Genomic DNA, 15,579 nt, shown 5'->3' with positions numbered 1-15,579 from the left:
TGTCTTGCACACAGGTGTGGAAAGTTATTTTGGGAAAGGACTCTGGGAAATCAGGCCAGAGGTTTCTACGGGGCACTCATGGGTACGAGGGCCGGGTCTAGAGTACGGGAGGCTGGGAAGCCTCTGGACTCAGAATCCCAGCCCATCACGTAACCCTGCCTGCAAGAATCTTCCAGGGAAACTGGTCTCATCTGCAACTGCCCTGTGCACAAATACAGGATGAGCTAGCCACGTCCAGCATTTATTTTGCCCGTGCCGCCCCGCTGCCTAGCTGTCCCGCTAGGTGCCCTGCTTGCGCAGACCCTTGATCAGTTCATGCACCGTCTTATTGAGGATGCCCCCGTGCACGCCGCGCCTGCCCATGAGCACGAGGAGCACGCGCGGGGTGTGGCCGACGCAGACCGCGCGCCCATCCAGCCCCTTGGTGCGCGCGTCCAGAACTCCATCGCCCTCAGACAGCAAGTGGTCGCGGATGACGCAGCAGCGGCGGCCCGCCACGCTGAGGCCCGACAGCAGGAAGGTGCGCCGGTCATGCCCTGTGAGCACACCCACCTCCTGCGGCGATATGGCAGCCAGAAGGCCTCCGGGGCGCGATGCCCACACGCAGCGATTGTCTGAGTGACCCACGATGGCCACGTCGTCAATGCGCTGGTCACGCAACACCGCACTGATATAGCCCTTCCAGTCTCCCATTCCGGCTCAGAGTGCGCCCCCCACCCCGCGTCTGGCCGCACTTTCCCGGGCTATCCGGCTGTTCCCGGTGCCTGGAACCCCAGGCACTGTGACGCTCGTTGGGGGGTGGGGGGTTGTGACACTGAGGCATGGCCATGTCACAGAGAGGCTGCATGCACTGGAGAATGTATACGTGGAGCGAGGGGAAGGCGTGGTGAGGTTGGAAAGTTAGCCTAAAAGAGGAAATCGCGTCCTCCATATAACCCTTGAAAAGCTAACTTAATTGGCTCACCACGCACAAAGTACACATGGGTTTAAGAACAAAAAGAGCAAGTCTGGACAGCTAGACCTCGCAGCCTGGTAACCATTCAAACCCCAGAATCCCCAGTTTGGTTTAACGTTAAGGAAAATCAGACTCTCCTGGAAATCTGTTAAACAGATTGCTGGGTCCCAACTCAAGAGTTTCTGATTCAGTAGTATGGGAGGCAGCCAGAGAAAAATGCGTTTCTAACAAGTTCCCCATTGATGCTGCGACTGGTGGTCCAGGCACACTTTGAGCCCCACTGCCCTAGTGCAAGTTGGTGGGGGAAAGGGGTATCTTCCACATTGCCAGCTCTGAGTCCACACCCGTGGTTTTTTTTTTTTTTTTAAGATTTTTTCTTTATTTATCTGACAGTGATCACAAGTAGGCAGAGAGACAGGCAGAGAGAGAGGAGGAAGCAGGCTCCCTGTAGAGCAGAGAGCCCGATGTGGGGCTCGATCCCAGGACCCTGGGATCATGACCTGAGCCGAAGGCAGAGGCTTAACCCACTGAGCCACCCAGGTGCCCCCACACCCGTATTTTAATGTTAAGCCTTTCTGGCCCTGGTTTTCCTCTTCCACTGCATATGGAATCATCCAGAGAGATAGAGAGATACTGATTTAATTGATCCGAGGTAGATCTCAGGCATAGGTTCAAAAAGCTCCCCAGATGATTCTGGTGTACAGTAGAGGTTGAGAACCTTTGTTCTAGAAACTTCCAATGTTAATATTAGTTTCAAACAAAGAGTAAATAATATGGAGTCAGCTTGCTCAGGGCTTGGTACACAGTACCACTTAGTAAAAATCCACTGGACATGAATCTCTAATATCTTGTTTAAGATCTCAATAGATCCTGTTCCCTGAGGGGTGTGGAGAACTGCACGGGTTTACTGTCTTGGCGTCTCCCATCGGGGCCCCTGCAGAGCTGTGCCTCTCAAGCATTTTCAAAAGTACTTTATTGAGTGCCTACTCCAGGCCTGGGGCTAAGAGGAATGGAACACAATCCCTGCCATCCATAATCATGGGCCAGCCACCCTTCCGTTCCAGAATTGCTCAGGAGGGAACGACGAGTCCCTGGACGAGTCTCAGGAGTTGATGTGCTCCTGGATCCAGGTCAGGTAGCTGGCCACGTCGGTGTACACACCTGGCTTGTAGCGGTCACCACAACCCGAACCCCAGCTGATGATACCTCGCAGGATGAGCTGGCTCTCTGTGGCATCGTCTTCACACACTAGCGGGCCCCCAGAATCACCCTGGGTCGGGGACACGCGCCTCAGCACCCTTGGTCTGGGGTCTGCACTTGACCAGGTGGAGGAGGGCGCCAAGGCCAAGCCCGCTCAGGGACTCACCTGGCAGGCGTCCGTGCCGCCCTCGAGGAAGCCAGCGCAGAGCATGCCGGGGGTAAAAGAGGATCCGTGCACTTCAGGGGCGGAGCAGCGCTCCGAAGAGATGAGCGGCACCTGCGCTTCCTGCAGGAAACTGGAATATTCCCCCGCCCCTGCGAACCAAGAGCGCGTTCCTCACACCCAGTGCGACTCTGCTTGCCGCCCACTAATTGGCCTCTATAGCAGCAAGCTCGTGAAAAAGAGAGTTGCTCTTAACACCATTTTATAGACAAGAAAACTGAGACCAGAGAGGACTCGGGATTTGAATGCACGGGGCGGAGCAGGATTGCTTTGGAACACCACCCCCCTTCCCCCCCCCAATGTCTCAGAACAATGCTCGCCAACTAGCGAACCGACTGCCCCAGCGAGGCCGCATTCTGGGTAGCTCTTGCATCGCAGTGCCCAGAAAGAACCAAGAGAAAGTGTGATTCTCTCTGTACCCCTTAGGAGACGCCCCCACCAAGCAGTGAAGCCCAGGCCCTGGCAGGAGGGGAATGACTGCAGAGACAGGGGCCCTACGAGTCCTCCCAACCCACCAGGTCAGCGCCACCTGTCCCTAGTGGTACCCAAACTGCTGGTTTCTCTCGCCTACCCCAGTGGCCAGAGGTGTCCCTACCAACCCCAGACGTTCTGCCTACCCTCGAACTGGTGGCCCCAGCCGGCCACCTCGCAGAGCGCGGCCTCGGGCTCGGCTGGGCTGGCAGCGCCGCTCGGCAGGCACACCGGCTGAACGAAAGGCGACGGGAGCGCGCAGTGGCCGTCCGCTGTCTCCTGCAGGCGCAGCAGCGCTAACCCAAGCGGGGAGGAGGGTGAGACCCCGACGCCAGGACTCAGAGCCCTCCCCCACACTTTTCCCCTGGTCGCCGCCGGGGCGCCCCCACGCACCCAGGTCGTGCTGGTAGGTGATGGGCGAGAAGGCCTCGTGCAGGCTGTACGCGCGCACGGCCAGCGTCTGGCACTGCTCACAGCTCTGGTTATGGCGGTCCTGGCCGAGCACCACCGTCAGCTCCTCAGGCGCCGGCCTGCAGGCGGAGGGGGTGCGGGGGGGTGGGGAGCGTTCTCAGGGCAGGCCATTGACCTTCTGCTCCTGAGCCCTTTGCTGGGTTTCAGCTTCCTTCTGGGGGGCTGGGGAAGGGTGCGGGGAGGTAGGGCAAGGGTTGGGGCGGGGGGCGCGCGATAGCCGGGCACGTAGGAGCCAGGAGCTGAGGGTCCGGGCGGGGACTTGCCGGTTCTGCAGGCAGTGAGCTGCCGTCAGCACCCAGCAGGAGGCGATGAGGCTTCCCGCGCAGAAATTGTGGCGCCAGTACAGCGCGGCGATGTAGGGGTGAGCCCCAGGCAGGGCCACTAGGCCCCCGACGACGCGGCTCAGAGAGGACAGCCGTTTCCGGAGCCGCTGTCCGCAGCCCGAACTGGGCACAGAAATGGGCTGCTCCGGCGTGGCGCCCGAGGCTGTGGGAGCAGCTCAGGCTGAGTGCTGGGAGACCCACCAACGGCTGGAAGGTAGCTCGCCGTGCACCCTCCGATTTCCCGCCCCTTCCCAACTACCTGGGGTCGGGGGCTGAGGCTTCTGCAGTGCCAAAAGCGAGGGCAAGGGAAGGTCCGGGTGCCCAGAGGGGACCCGGCTTGGAGACAGGTTCTGAGGAGCCGCCAGGTTTGGGGCCCGGCACCGTGCCAGGCGGCAATATTCCCAGCTCAGCCGGTCGCCACTCCACACGAAGCACCACGGGCGGGTGTCATTGTCCGGGTTCCTACAACCGCGGTAGGGGGCGCTGTTAAAGCGCGAGGAGCCGCAGAGGGCCCTGGGGGAGAGGGGGACGCCCTACCCGCCCCATCCAGAGCACCGGCAGAAGGCATGGTTGCCCAATCCCCAGTTAAGCTCTTGCTCTGCAGTCACTTTCTGATAGGTGGCCTCGGAGGCCCACGGTCGACACCGGGCACCCGAGAGCGCAGTCGCGGCTCTACCGCGGTAGTCCTGCCCGCGGCCTTCGTAGCAGTGCGCCTCAGTGTCTGGGGAGAGAGGAGGCTCCTTGCAGTCGGGAGGCGGTATGGCTTCCCACCACCCTCTCAGCCCCTTTCCCCCACTCACCCGACTCCCGCTCCCGGAGCCCTTCCTACCTGGGGGCGGAGCTTCTGCGTCCCCCAAGATCCCGACTCACCCACGACTCACCCACGTCGCACATGCGTCCAGCGTAGCCAGCGGGGCAACGGCACAAGAGGTGGCCCTCCGCTTCTAAGCAGCTGCCCCCGTTGAGGCACGGGTTGGTGCGGCAGACTGGCAGATGGAGGGCACTGAGCCACCTCTGGGCCCAAAGACCCCACAGAGAATTTCCCTTTCCTTGGACACGCCACCCCATTTCCTAACAGCTGCTCCTCCCGACCTTCAGCTTTCCTCCCAGGCCAGTTCTCGACCCATCCACTCACCCTGGGTGGCCAGCAGCTTGCAGTGGGCCTCAGGACCCTTGCACTGGCACTTGGCCACACCTGCTGGCTCGAGCCTATGCCATATTTCTTTCTCGTGGAAGAATTGAAGAAGCTGAGGCTCAAAACACTTCTCTGGGGACAGAGGAGCGGGAGCAGTGGTCTCAGGAGAGGCTGGGATCTTGCCCAGTCCCTGGGGATCCAGAAACCAGTAGGCCCAGGACTGCCCTATTTCCCCAGGATCCTCTCCCCTGACTTCACCATCTCCTTACCTCTCTCGCAGTGCTTCCCAGTGAAGTGTTCTGGACAGATACAGTGTGGGCCATGTGGCATGTTCACACAGGTCCCTCCCTTCTGGCAGGGGCTGTGTTTGCTGCAGTGGTCTGAGAGATGGACACAGTGAAAGGAAGAGTGGAGAGCCTGAGTCAGACAGCTGGGGTCTGGGGGGGCCAAGTCCCTACCCAAACCTGCTTGTCTTGTGACCTTGGCACTCCCAACACTTTCCATGCTTTAGTTTACCTACCTGCAAAATGGGGCTACCTTCTCCTAGAACCTTCCCCTCCAGAGGGAGGGACGGGTCTGGATGGGACCAAAATACCAGGTGTATAGGTGCTAATGACACCCAGGAGAGTAACTAGTGGGGAGGAGAGGGCCCCGGGCCACCCCAAAGGCTGTGTGTAGCACCTTGCACTTTCTTGGGCTCCAGGCAGTATCCCCATTGCTGGTCCTGCTCGAAGTTGGGGGTGGTAGCACACCTGTAGAAAGAGATGAAGCTTCCCTCCTCTGCCTTCCCCTGTCAGAGCCCCTCTCTCCAAGCAGGCTTCCGGGGGCAGAAGGATGGGCAGGCTCCATCTTCCACAGGCCCCGGCTCCCACCCTTTCTGGGTAGTCTTACCAGGGCCGGGGGCCGGGCCGGCCCCTGTGGATACATTTATGGTACAGCTGCCGGTTGTACTGGAAGGGGAAGTAGCAGGGTTCCCCAGTGACCGTGAGAACTGCAGAGATAACACAAGCCCTGATGATGTTCCCCCTTCCCCACACTGCCCAGGTGCCACCCCTCCAGGTCTGGTTGGAAAACAGGACCCTTGAGAAGATCTCTGTGCCTTCAAGACTGCATTGTGCACAAGAGCTTCAGCTCTGCAGTCAGACAGCTGGAGTGGACTCCAATTTCACCACCTACTCGCTGTGTAACCTTGGGCAAGTCTGCAGCCCCAGGTCTAGAAGAGTGCTTGCCACCCAGTAGGCACTTAATAAATACTAGTCGACTGCAGAAGTCGCTTGACTGCTCTGAGCCTTAGTTTCCTCCTGTGTAAAGTGGCAACGATAATAATATAGTTGACCCTTGAAAAACCCAAGTTTGAACCACACAGGTCTGCTTATAAGTGGACTTTTTGCAATAAATACAGTACTACAGATGTGTTCTCCTTATGATTTTCTTAATATTTTCTTTTCTCTAGCTTACTTTATTGCAAATATATATTTTTAATACATTTAATATACAAACTATGTGTTAATTGACTGTTTACATTATCAGTAAGGCTTCCTGTCGGTAGGCTACAGTAGGCTATTAGTAGTTAAGTTTGGGGGAGTCAAAAGTTCTACATGTATTTTCTACTGCACAGGAGGGAGGGCATCAGCTCTGCTAAGCTTGTGGTTCAAGGGTCAACCATACGGTTGAAGAGCTTCAGTTTTGCAAGATGAAAAAATTTTCTGGAAATGGAGGGTGGTGATGTTTGCAGGCCAATAGAATGTGCTTAATACCACTGAACTGTATACTTAAAAATGATTGTGATGGTAAATTTTATGTAATGCATATTTTATAATAAAAATAACTTTTAATAATGCAGATATCCTAGTACAGAAAACATAATTTTAAATGAAGACCAAGTTAAAAACAGCATGTCAAATGTGAACCTATTTTTGTACAAATATATTTACATATGCATTAAAAAGAAATCTGGAAGGACATGCTCCAAAGTTTGTAGGAGTGGTTTTTTAAGAAGATAGTGGATTACAGAGGAATTTTCTCTTCCTTTGCATTTCTGTAATTTCTAAAGTTTTTACAATGAAAATATTGCTATTATTATTTTCTAAAACTGTACCCTCAAACCTCTCTATTTGCCATATTTGCAAACCTGCCTTCTTGCACAAATTTATATGTATTCCCAAAACCAATTCTCAAGATGCTTTTCTGGTCATTCATAGACATGCACAGAACAGTGAAAAATGTGAGGTGGCTGAAACACATTCCTAGCTGAGGGGAAACAAGGTAACGCTCTGCCTACTGTTTCAGCTCTTCTCCTGTAAAGAAGTGTCCTTTAGGAGTGCCTGGGTGGCTCAGTGGGTTAAAGCCTCTGCCTTTGTCTGCCTCTGCCTCAGAGTCCTTCGATTGAGCCCTGCATCGCATGGGGCTCTCTGCTCAGCAGGGAGCCTGCTTCCTCCTCTCTCTCTCTCTCTGCCTGCTTCCCTGCCTACTTATGATCTCTGCCTGTCAAGTAAATAAATACAATCTTAAAAAAAAAAAAAAAGTGTCCTTTGGGACTCCTGGGTGGCTCAGTCATTAAGCGTCTGCCTTTGGCTCAAGTCCTGATCCCAGGGTCCTGGGATTGAACCCTGCTTCACTCTAGGCTCCCTGCTCAGTGGGGAGCCTGCTTCTCCCTCTCCCACTCTGCCTGCTTATGTTCCCTCTCTCGCTCTTTCTCTCTCTGTGTCAAATAAATGAATAAAATCTTAAAAACAAAACAAAACAAAAAACCAAAGAAGTGTCCTTTTATGGCCTACTTAGAGCCACATTTCTGAAATCTTGTACTTCTGGTAGATGCTTTTACTGTTGAAAATGGCCCGCAAATATAGTGTTGAATTTCCTAAGTGCAAGCAGGTCATGATAGGTCCTACGGAGAGTGTTTCTGGGTGAGATAAGCTTTGTCCAGGCATGAGTTACAGTGCTGCTGGCCACGGCTTCTGTATCAATGATGTAACAATAGATTAAGGAAAGCGTCTTGAAAGAGAAGCACACATAAAACGAGATTTTCTATCGACAATTGATGAAAATGCCGTGACTGGAGCTCACAGGAACCTCATCTTATGTTTCCTTTAGGAACAGCCATTCAGTATTTGGTAATTCAGTGGTCTTGGTGACTTTACCTAACATGACAACCAGGAATGACAGGACTTGAAGATCTACTTCAGAGAAGGGTTGTGAAGCTTACATGAGATAATATCTATTGAGCACTTAGCATAAGGTCTGGCCCATAGTATGTGTTGAATAAGCATCAGCTGCTATTTTGTTTCTAAAGGCACAGTGGCACCTGCTGAGGGCCAAACCAGGAATAGGAGTAAAGGAGAAAGTTTTAGATGGACCTTTAAGATGCCAATGGGATGGACAGAGAGGAGGAGGACCTCAGGTAGGTGGTTAGGCAAGGGCAGGGCACCTAGGTTGGCTCAGGCAAGAGAGAAGGAAGCAGTTCAGCGGGTTGCAAAAGGATGAGGAAAGGAGGCAGAGGCAGGCAGTGTTGGGTGTGGGGGGCCCTAGTGCCACACTGAGGAGCTGGGCCTGGCCTCACTACACAAGGGTTACCAGGGCAGGGTCCACAGGATTTCACAATTCTAGGCAAATATTGAGAGCCAGGAAGAATGAAGGCAATGGAGAGTCGTGGCCTGGCTTGAAGGGGAGAGATGCAGACATCCCCCTTTAAAAGAGAGCTTGGTAAGTAAAAGCTAATAGAGTTTAATCATTAACCAGGCCGCAATCTGTGGGCCAAGTGCTTCACAGGGATTAACGACTCGTTTCTCGTCCACAACCCTAAGAGGTTTTACTATTACCAGCCTTTATGGCTGAGGAAACTGAAGCTTGAAGAGGTCAAGTCACTTGCCCAGAGTCACCCAGCACATAAGAGATGAAGCCAGGGTTAAGAGGCATTTAGGTTCCAGAGCCCTGCTCTGATCCTTCCTTGTTCATCAAGCCCCCCAGCCTCTGTGTGGCATGACTGATGCCCGTGAAATGTACAGAGGGAAGGGGAGGAAGAGGAGAGGCTAGGGAAATGAAAGACGATGGGAAGGCACTGGACTGGGCACTCAGACACAGCTCAAGGCCTGCCCTCAAGGAGCGCACAGTTCACTGGGGGTCCCCAGTGCCCATGGGCACGAGCCCTGGTGCACAGTAGACACACTGGTTTGAATGCCAGCCAAAGTGGAGACAAAGTGAAGAGTGCGGGGATCCCTCCCCTTGCTCCAAGGGCCCAAAACTGTTCCCCAACATGCTCATTCCCACCCAAGAGTCTCTTAGGAAGTGCAACCAGGGTACTTACCCACTGTGTGCTCATCCTTTCTGTGCTTATGCTCCTTGGGGGTTTTCCAAGGTGGAATCTATAAGGGAGAGAAGAGGGCAGAGAATTTTCCCAGAAAGTCATAGCCTGCCTCTGATCCCATGCCAGTTCTCGGCTTCCTCTCACGTCTCAGAAATGCAGAAATTTCCTCAAAAGACCTGGACCCTTCCTCTCCCCCTTGTCTCCTCAAGGTCCCTTCCCCCAGAAATGAAGTCCATGTCTTCATATCCACCAGCTCTGGCTGTCTCTCTCTCTTTCTTCCATCTGGGCCTTATGGGTTATTCTCACCTTTCCAAACAGGCCTGCCAGTCACCTGGACCAAAAGGGCATGAGCAGAGGCCAAGGCTATGATAAGAACCCCCAGGGCTATCCCAGCACAATCCTCCTGGTTCCCAAAGCCCTCACCAAAAGCGCTGACTCCAGGCTTCCCAGCAGGGACCCCAGAAACAGCAGAGCCCTCATGGTGTCTGTCTGTTAGTCCAGCTGCTTGCCCAGGAGTCCAGGTCAGCAGAATTGGTCAAAGGTTCCTGAGTCCTGGGACGTGGAGATCGGCCAAGCCGCCCTCCTGGGCCTTGCAGGCACAGGCTGTTTGTGGAAAGCCAAGCAGAGCAGCTTTCTCACTAGGCTCCCAAGGACGGAAGAGCTGGGATTTGCAGTGTGTGGATAGAACGATGAGGAGCTGGTCTCCCCATCTATTTCACAGATAGTGGGAAGCAGGAAGAGGGACTTTATGTTTCAGGTCCTCCTGAGGGGAAGTTAAAGAGATCGAGGAGAGGTTTCCTATTTCAGTGATCTTAGAGTCCATGGCAAGTAAATTCATATTCTATTGCTGCCAAAAATTAACAACAAACTTTGCAGCTTAAAACAATACCCATGTAGGGCGCCTGGATTGCTCAGTGGGTTAAGCCTCTGCTTTAGGCTCAGGTCATGATCTCAGGGTCCTGGGATGGAGCCCCACAACGGGCTCTCAGCTAGCAGGGAGCCTGTTTCCACCCCCCTCTCTCTGCCTGCTTCTCTGCCTACTTGTGATCTCTGTCAAATAAATAAATAAAATCTAAACAAAACAAAAAACAAAACAAAAACCAATACCCATTTGTTCACAAATCTGTAGGTCGAAAGTCTGGCACTGTGTGCCTGGGCTTTCTGCTCAGGGAATCACGAACCTGATCAAGGCCGAGTTCTCTGGGAGGTGTGGGGTAAAATCCACTTCCAAGGTCATTCAGATGGTTGGCAGAATTCAGTTCCTTGCATTTGTAGGACTGAAATTCCAGTTTCTTTGCTGACTGTAAGCCAGGAGCCAGCCTCAGGTCCTAGAAGCTTCTTGTATTTTTGCCATGTGGCCTCTTCCATCTTTCAAGTTAGCGACAGATAACCTCCACCATGTTGATTCTCTCTCACACTTTGAATCTCCCTTGCCAGTTAGAACCCCATTCCATTTAAGGGCTCACCTGATTGGGCCAGGCCCACCAAGGATAATCTCATTTTAAGGTCAGTTTATTTGGTACCCTAATTACATTTGCAGCATTCTTCTACACAACATCTAGATTTGTGTTGGGTTGAATAATGAGGAGAAGGTATGTATTCACCATGGATCCTCGGGACCATCTTAGAATTCTACCTACCACAGAAAGGGAGCCAAGAAATTAAATAATCCCATGAGAAAAATGCCAAACCAAGAGCTACTACTAAGAAGTGCAGTTGGAGCTCAAGGAAGGGAGATAGGGTGGTATTATTGTTTCTCCTGCTCAAAAACCATTTACTGTGGTTTAGGAGTGACACCTGAATTTTCCTTTGGGAACCAATCTGCCTTCATCCTCAGTTCTAGGGTTTCCAGCTCTACCCTCAGTTCTAGGGCTGGCCAGTCAGACAGCATGGTAACTCCAGATCACAGCCATTAGTTCAGGGATAAGCATATACATGCTTGGCCAATCAGACTCTGCCTTGGGACTTTTGCCAGAACTTTTGGGAAAGAGACCCTTTCTTCCCACTGGTGTCACCAGGAATGCAAGCCCAGAGATGTTGTTGGCCATCTTTGTCACTGCTTGAGGAGAGTCTGCCTGACAACGAAGGCTACGCACAGGAAAAGTGAAACAAACAGGGAAGGAAGGAGGGAGGGATGCTGCGGGGGTCAGATATTCCCTGTCGAGCCTCACCTCCTGGTATGCATGCTTTGTATAGTCTCTTCCCACACCAAGTCAGAGTCAGAGCTGTTCTTTGTGTCCAAGAGAATATGGCGGAAGCCCAGGTCATAAAAAGGATTGCGGTTTCTGCCTTGGTTTCCTGGATTGCTCCCTTTAGGAGAAGCAACTACCGTGTTGTGAGGTCACTCAAGCAAGCCTACAGAGAGGCCCATGTGAAGAGAAAGTAAAATCACCTGCCAACAACCAAAGCCAGTCTGAATGGGCCACTTTGGAAGTAGACACTGCAGCCCCAAATGACATCTGGTCTGCAGCGTCATGGCAGACCTTAAGCCAGAACCATTCAGCTCAGTTGTTCTGACTTCTTTTTTTTTTTAAGGTGTAATTGATTCTTGAACTTCAGAAACAGTGAGAAATGATAATTGGTTGTTGTTTTAAGCCATAAATATTTGGATGATTTGTTACCCAGCAATTGATAACTAATACAGATGGACTGATTCCTAATGACTCACCCCATCCCTCAGCTGAGGCGGGAGTGGGAATGTGATCCATACCTAGCCAATCAGAACACTGCCTCTCTCTGCCCTCAGTGATTGGCTCAAAATGAGCACCTGACCCAAATCAGACCAGTCAGAGGCAACCCCAGGATTTTTGCTGGAATCTTCAAGGTAAAGGCTTTCTCTTCCCATAGAAGTTGCCTCATTGGGGTGCGTGGGTGGCTCAGTGTTTGGCTCAGGTCATGATCCCAGGGTACTGGGTTGAGCCCCACATCAGGCTCCCTGCTCAGCAGGAAGCCTGCCTCTCCATCTCCCACTCACCTTGCGTGTGCTCCCTCTCTCGCTGTGTCTCTTTCTGTCAAATAAATAAATAAAATCTGAAAAAAGAAAGTTGCCTCATTCATAAAAAGTGAGCATGGGGCTGCTGGTAGCCATCTTTAACATCTTAGAGAGTAAACTTGAGAATAAAGACAATGCAGATTTAAAGCAGAGTAAAAGTCAGAATATGGGAAAGACAAATTTTAAGTGACACTATTTGAGACCTGGGATCCAAAGACACATAAAATCAGAACTACAACCTCTTCTTTTCAGTTACTTGAACCAATAAATTCCCTTTTTTTGCCTAAGCCAGTTTTAGTCATAACCAGAAGTCCTAACTGTTGCAAGACTTCATGTATTGTTACCAGGAAGTTCCTAAAACAAAACAAAACAAAACAAAACCTCTCACAATCAATCTGTAAGTCAGTAGTTTTAAGTAGGGAAATAATGACCATAGAAGAAGGGACTGGAAGAAAAAAACCAGTAGTGAACTTGAATCAGAAAACCTTCAGTTCCACCTTGGCCACTGATACCCACCCCACAGTGTGACTGTGGGTCAGGGGCTCAGCTTCTATTAAGCTTTTTCAATTTTTAAAAAAATTTTTTAAAAGATTTTATTTATTTATTTGACACACAGAGAGAGAGGAGGAAGTAGGCTCCCTGCCTAGCAGAGAGCCCGATGCGGGGCTCGATCCCAGGACCCTGGGATCATGACCTGAGCCGAAGGCAGAGGCTTTAACCCCCTGCCCCAAAGCGTTTTTTATTTTTTAAATTCAAGTTAGTTAACATATAGTATAGTATTGATTTTTGGAGTAGAATTTAGTGATTCATCACTTATGTATAACACCCAGTGCTCATCAGAACAAATGGCCTAGAGTCCATCACTCATTTAGCCCATCACACCACCAACTTTCCTTCTAGCAGCTCTCAATTTGTTCTCTATTGTTAGGAGTCTCTTATGGTTTGCCTCCCTCTCTGTTTTTTTTTTTTTATGATTTTATTTATTTATTTGAGAAGGATACAGAGAGAAAGAGAGAGAGAGAGAGAGAGAGAGAGAGAGAGAGAAAATATGAATGGGGGGAAGGGGCAGAGGCAGGGGGAGAAGCAGAATTCCCGCTGAGCAAGGAGCCTCATGCGGGACTCAAACCCAGGACTCCAGGATCCTGACCCACACCGAAGACAGACCCTCAATCGACTGAGCCACCCAGGCAGTCCTCCCTCTCTGTTTTTATCTTATTTTATTTTTCCTTCCCTTCCCCTATGTTCATCTGTTTTGTTTATTAAATTCCACATATGAGTGAAATCATATGGTATAATCAGATGATATTTGTCTTTCTCTGACTGGTTTATTTTGCTTAGCCTAATATACTCTAGTTCCAACCATGTTGTTGCAAATGGCAAGATTTCATTATTTTTGATGGCTGAGTAATATTCCTGTGTGTGTGTGTGTGTGTGTGTGTGTGCGCGCGCACACGCACGTGAGGGCACGCACCACACTTTTTTTGGAGAGGAAGAGAGAGAGAGAAAGAGAGAGAGAAAAGGATGGGGGTTGCAGAAGGAGAGGGAGAGAGACAAACTTAAGCAAGCTCCACGCCCAGTGCATAGCTGGATGCAAGGCTCAATCTCACTACCCTGAGATCATGACCTGAGTCAAAATCAAGAGTTGGGGATTTAACCAACTGAGCGACCTGGGGGTGCCCCCACATCTTCTTCATCCATTCATCAGTCAATGGACATTTGGGCTCTTTCCATAATTTGTCAGCCTCTATGAACCTTAACCACCACACCTCTCTAGGGAGGGAGGGACACTCACTGCCTGGCCAGCTTGTTGAGATGGCTGAATGGGGATGCACTTGAAAGGGCAGAGCCTGGGGGCACCTGGGTGCTACAGTCCTTAAGTATCTGATCCCTGTTTCTAGCTCAGGGTCCTGATCTCAGCAGAGTCTGCTTAAGACTCTCCCTCTCCCTCTGCCTCTCCCCAACCCTGCCCCTGCACTGTCTCTCAAATAAATAAATAATAAGTCAGGAAGAAAGAAAGAAGGAAGGAAGGAAGGAAGGAAAGAAGGTAGAAAGGAAGGAAAAAAGAAGAAACAAACAAACAAACAAACTAGCAGAGCAGAGCCTCGCATATGGTTAGGACTCAATTTACAGAAATTTGCGAAGAAACTTTCCCATATAGACACACTTCCCCTTCTCAGCAGTTTCTACACATCTGCCCCAGTTCTTCCTGCACATCTGGATGTCTTCCAACAACTTATATTAGAGCAGAAAGGCACTGTTCTCTTGCCCTGGCTTCCATCTTTGTACAGCTGGGGCATGGGTCTATGGGATAAGAAGTCAGAAGCCATCAGGCTCCTGCTCACGGACGTCTGGATACCCACACACAACACCCCACTTCTCTCTCACAGAGACTTGGGGCATAAATTTCCAAAAGGTGGCAGAACTGCCTGTTCAAAGACGAGTTTAGGGGATCAGAAAGTACCTCCTCAGTTGGTTGCACCGTCTTTCTCCGTTATTCAGGCTGTCACCACGGAACCTTTGTACAAATGGAAGCCATTTCTTCTTCCAGACTAGTGCTATCTGGCAGAACTTTCTGTGATGATGGAGATATTTTCTGTATTGTCTATCACGGTAGCCACACGTGTCTATTGGATCTCCTCAAATGTCACACCCTAAGACCATTATCCCCTCACACTTTAGTATTTTGTATTTTAGTATTTTGTCTTAATGTCTTAATTGCACTTACCACTCTCTGTGACCATCCTGTTTATTTACAGACTAACCTTTACCACCCTTCTAGCATGTAAGCAGAGAGCTTGGCTGACACTACTCTTTTCCCCAGCACTGTGTCAATGCCTGGCACAAAGCGAGGGCTCTGAATTTTTGGATGAATGAATGGATAGGGATCAGAGAAACCTGGCTGAACTCGGCTCTGCCTTACTCTTACTCGCTCAGTTTAGGCAAGTCTCCGTTTTGTGTTGTGTGAAGTGGGAGTGGAGGGAGTAGGATGTTGGCCTTGTTTTCTTCCAAGCTTCTGGCCTCTAGTCAGCTGCGGGACTTCTGGCACTTCTGTTCACCACCTGTATAATGGGTGTGAGCTCACCCCAACGTCTCGGGGTGGTAGCGCTGCCTTATAAGGCCGCAGAGCCAAGGGCGGGCGAGGCCGTGTGGGTGGAGAGAAATCACAACATCCGGCTGCAGGGGCGGGGCGGGGGCCCGGAGGCCAAGGAGCCGCTGGGGAGGCCAACCACCTCCTCGGGTCCTCTCCCCGCTTCCGATGTGCGCTCTCCAGAAGGGGCCAACTCAAAGGAATACGGCTGAACACATGGCTCAAAACAGTTCGAAGCCGGCCCGCAGGAGGCCCAAGACAGCAAACCTTCGCAAAGCCCAGGCTAGTCACAGGGACCCCAACCACACCATCTGCCCCAGTTAAAGCGCAGCAAAGAGAAGGACTGACGCCCCTTTTATCCAATTAAACATCCGGCCTCCAGGGCGTGACCCAGAGGCCCCACCTCTGTTGTCCTAGC

General features: G+C 51.4%; 2 protein-coding genes across 2 annotated transcripts; both read right to left on the bottom strand.

The window, feature by feature from the left end:
• Positions 1-233: 233 nt before the first annotated feature.
• On the bottom strand, positions 234-780 carry PFN3 (profilin 3). The gene has a single exon (XM_004737472.3). The coding sequence runs from the start codon at positions 691-693 to the stop codon at positions 280-282; it is 414 nt and encodes a 137-aa protein (XP_004737529.1). The 5' UTR covers positions 694-780; the 3' UTR covers positions 234-279.
• Positions 781-1,911: 1,131 nt separating this feature from the next.
• On the bottom strand, positions 1,912-9,619 carry F12 (coagulation factor XII). Its single transcript, XM_004737470.3, has 14 exons — positions 9,505-9,619; positions 9,082-9,139; positions 5,670-5,769; positions 5,460-5,530; positions 5,048-5,158; positions 4,779-4,910; positions 4,525-4,629; positions 4,199-4,364; positions 3,903-4,105; positions 3,584-3,806; positions 3,243-3,379; positions 2,996-3,145; positions 2,322-2,470; positions 1,912-2,225 (listed from the first exon to the last, which is right to left on the bottom strand). Exons 1-14 carry the CDS (start codon positions 9,559-9,561, stop codon positions 2,058-2,060), a joined length of 1,830 nt encoding a protein of 609 aa, XP_004737527.1. The 5' UTR covers positions 9,562-9,619; the 3' UTR covers positions 1,912-2,057.
• Between the last annotated feature and the right edge of the window lie 5,960 nt (positions 9,620-15,579).

The sequence above is a fragment of the Mustela putorius genome, unplaced genomic scaffold (genome assembly GCF_011764305.1).
Source record: "Mustela putorius furo isolate JIRA1106 unplaced genomic scaffold, ASM1176430v1.1 tig00000145_pilon_pilon_pilon, whole genome shotgun sequence".
Lineage (NCBI taxonomy): Eukaryota > Metazoa > Chordata > Mammalia > Carnivora > Mustelidae > Mustela > Mustela putorius.
The sequence above is the reverse complement of the archived record's forward strand: the minus strand, read 5'-3'. Positions and strand labels throughout refer to the sequence as shown.

Bases quoted from the DNA above. Each gene is read 5' to 3' on its own strand.
- F12 (XM_004737470.3), bottom strand. From the start codon at position 9,561: ATGAGGGCTCTGCTGTTTCTGGGGTCCCTGCTGGGAAGCCTGGAGTCA. The intron at 5,531-5,669 runs GTAAGACTACCC...CTCTTTCTACAG, and splicing joins CGGCCCGGCCCCCGGCCCTG to GTGTGCTACCACCCCCAACT. The intron at 3,146-3,242 runs GTGCGTGGGGGC...CGCTTGGGTTAG, and splicing joins CACCTACCAGCACGACCTGG to CGCTGCTGCGCCTGCAGGAG.
- PFN3 (XM_004737472.3), bottom strand. From the start codon at position 693: ATGGGAGACTGGAAGGGCTATATCAGTGCGGTGTTGCGTGACCAGCGC.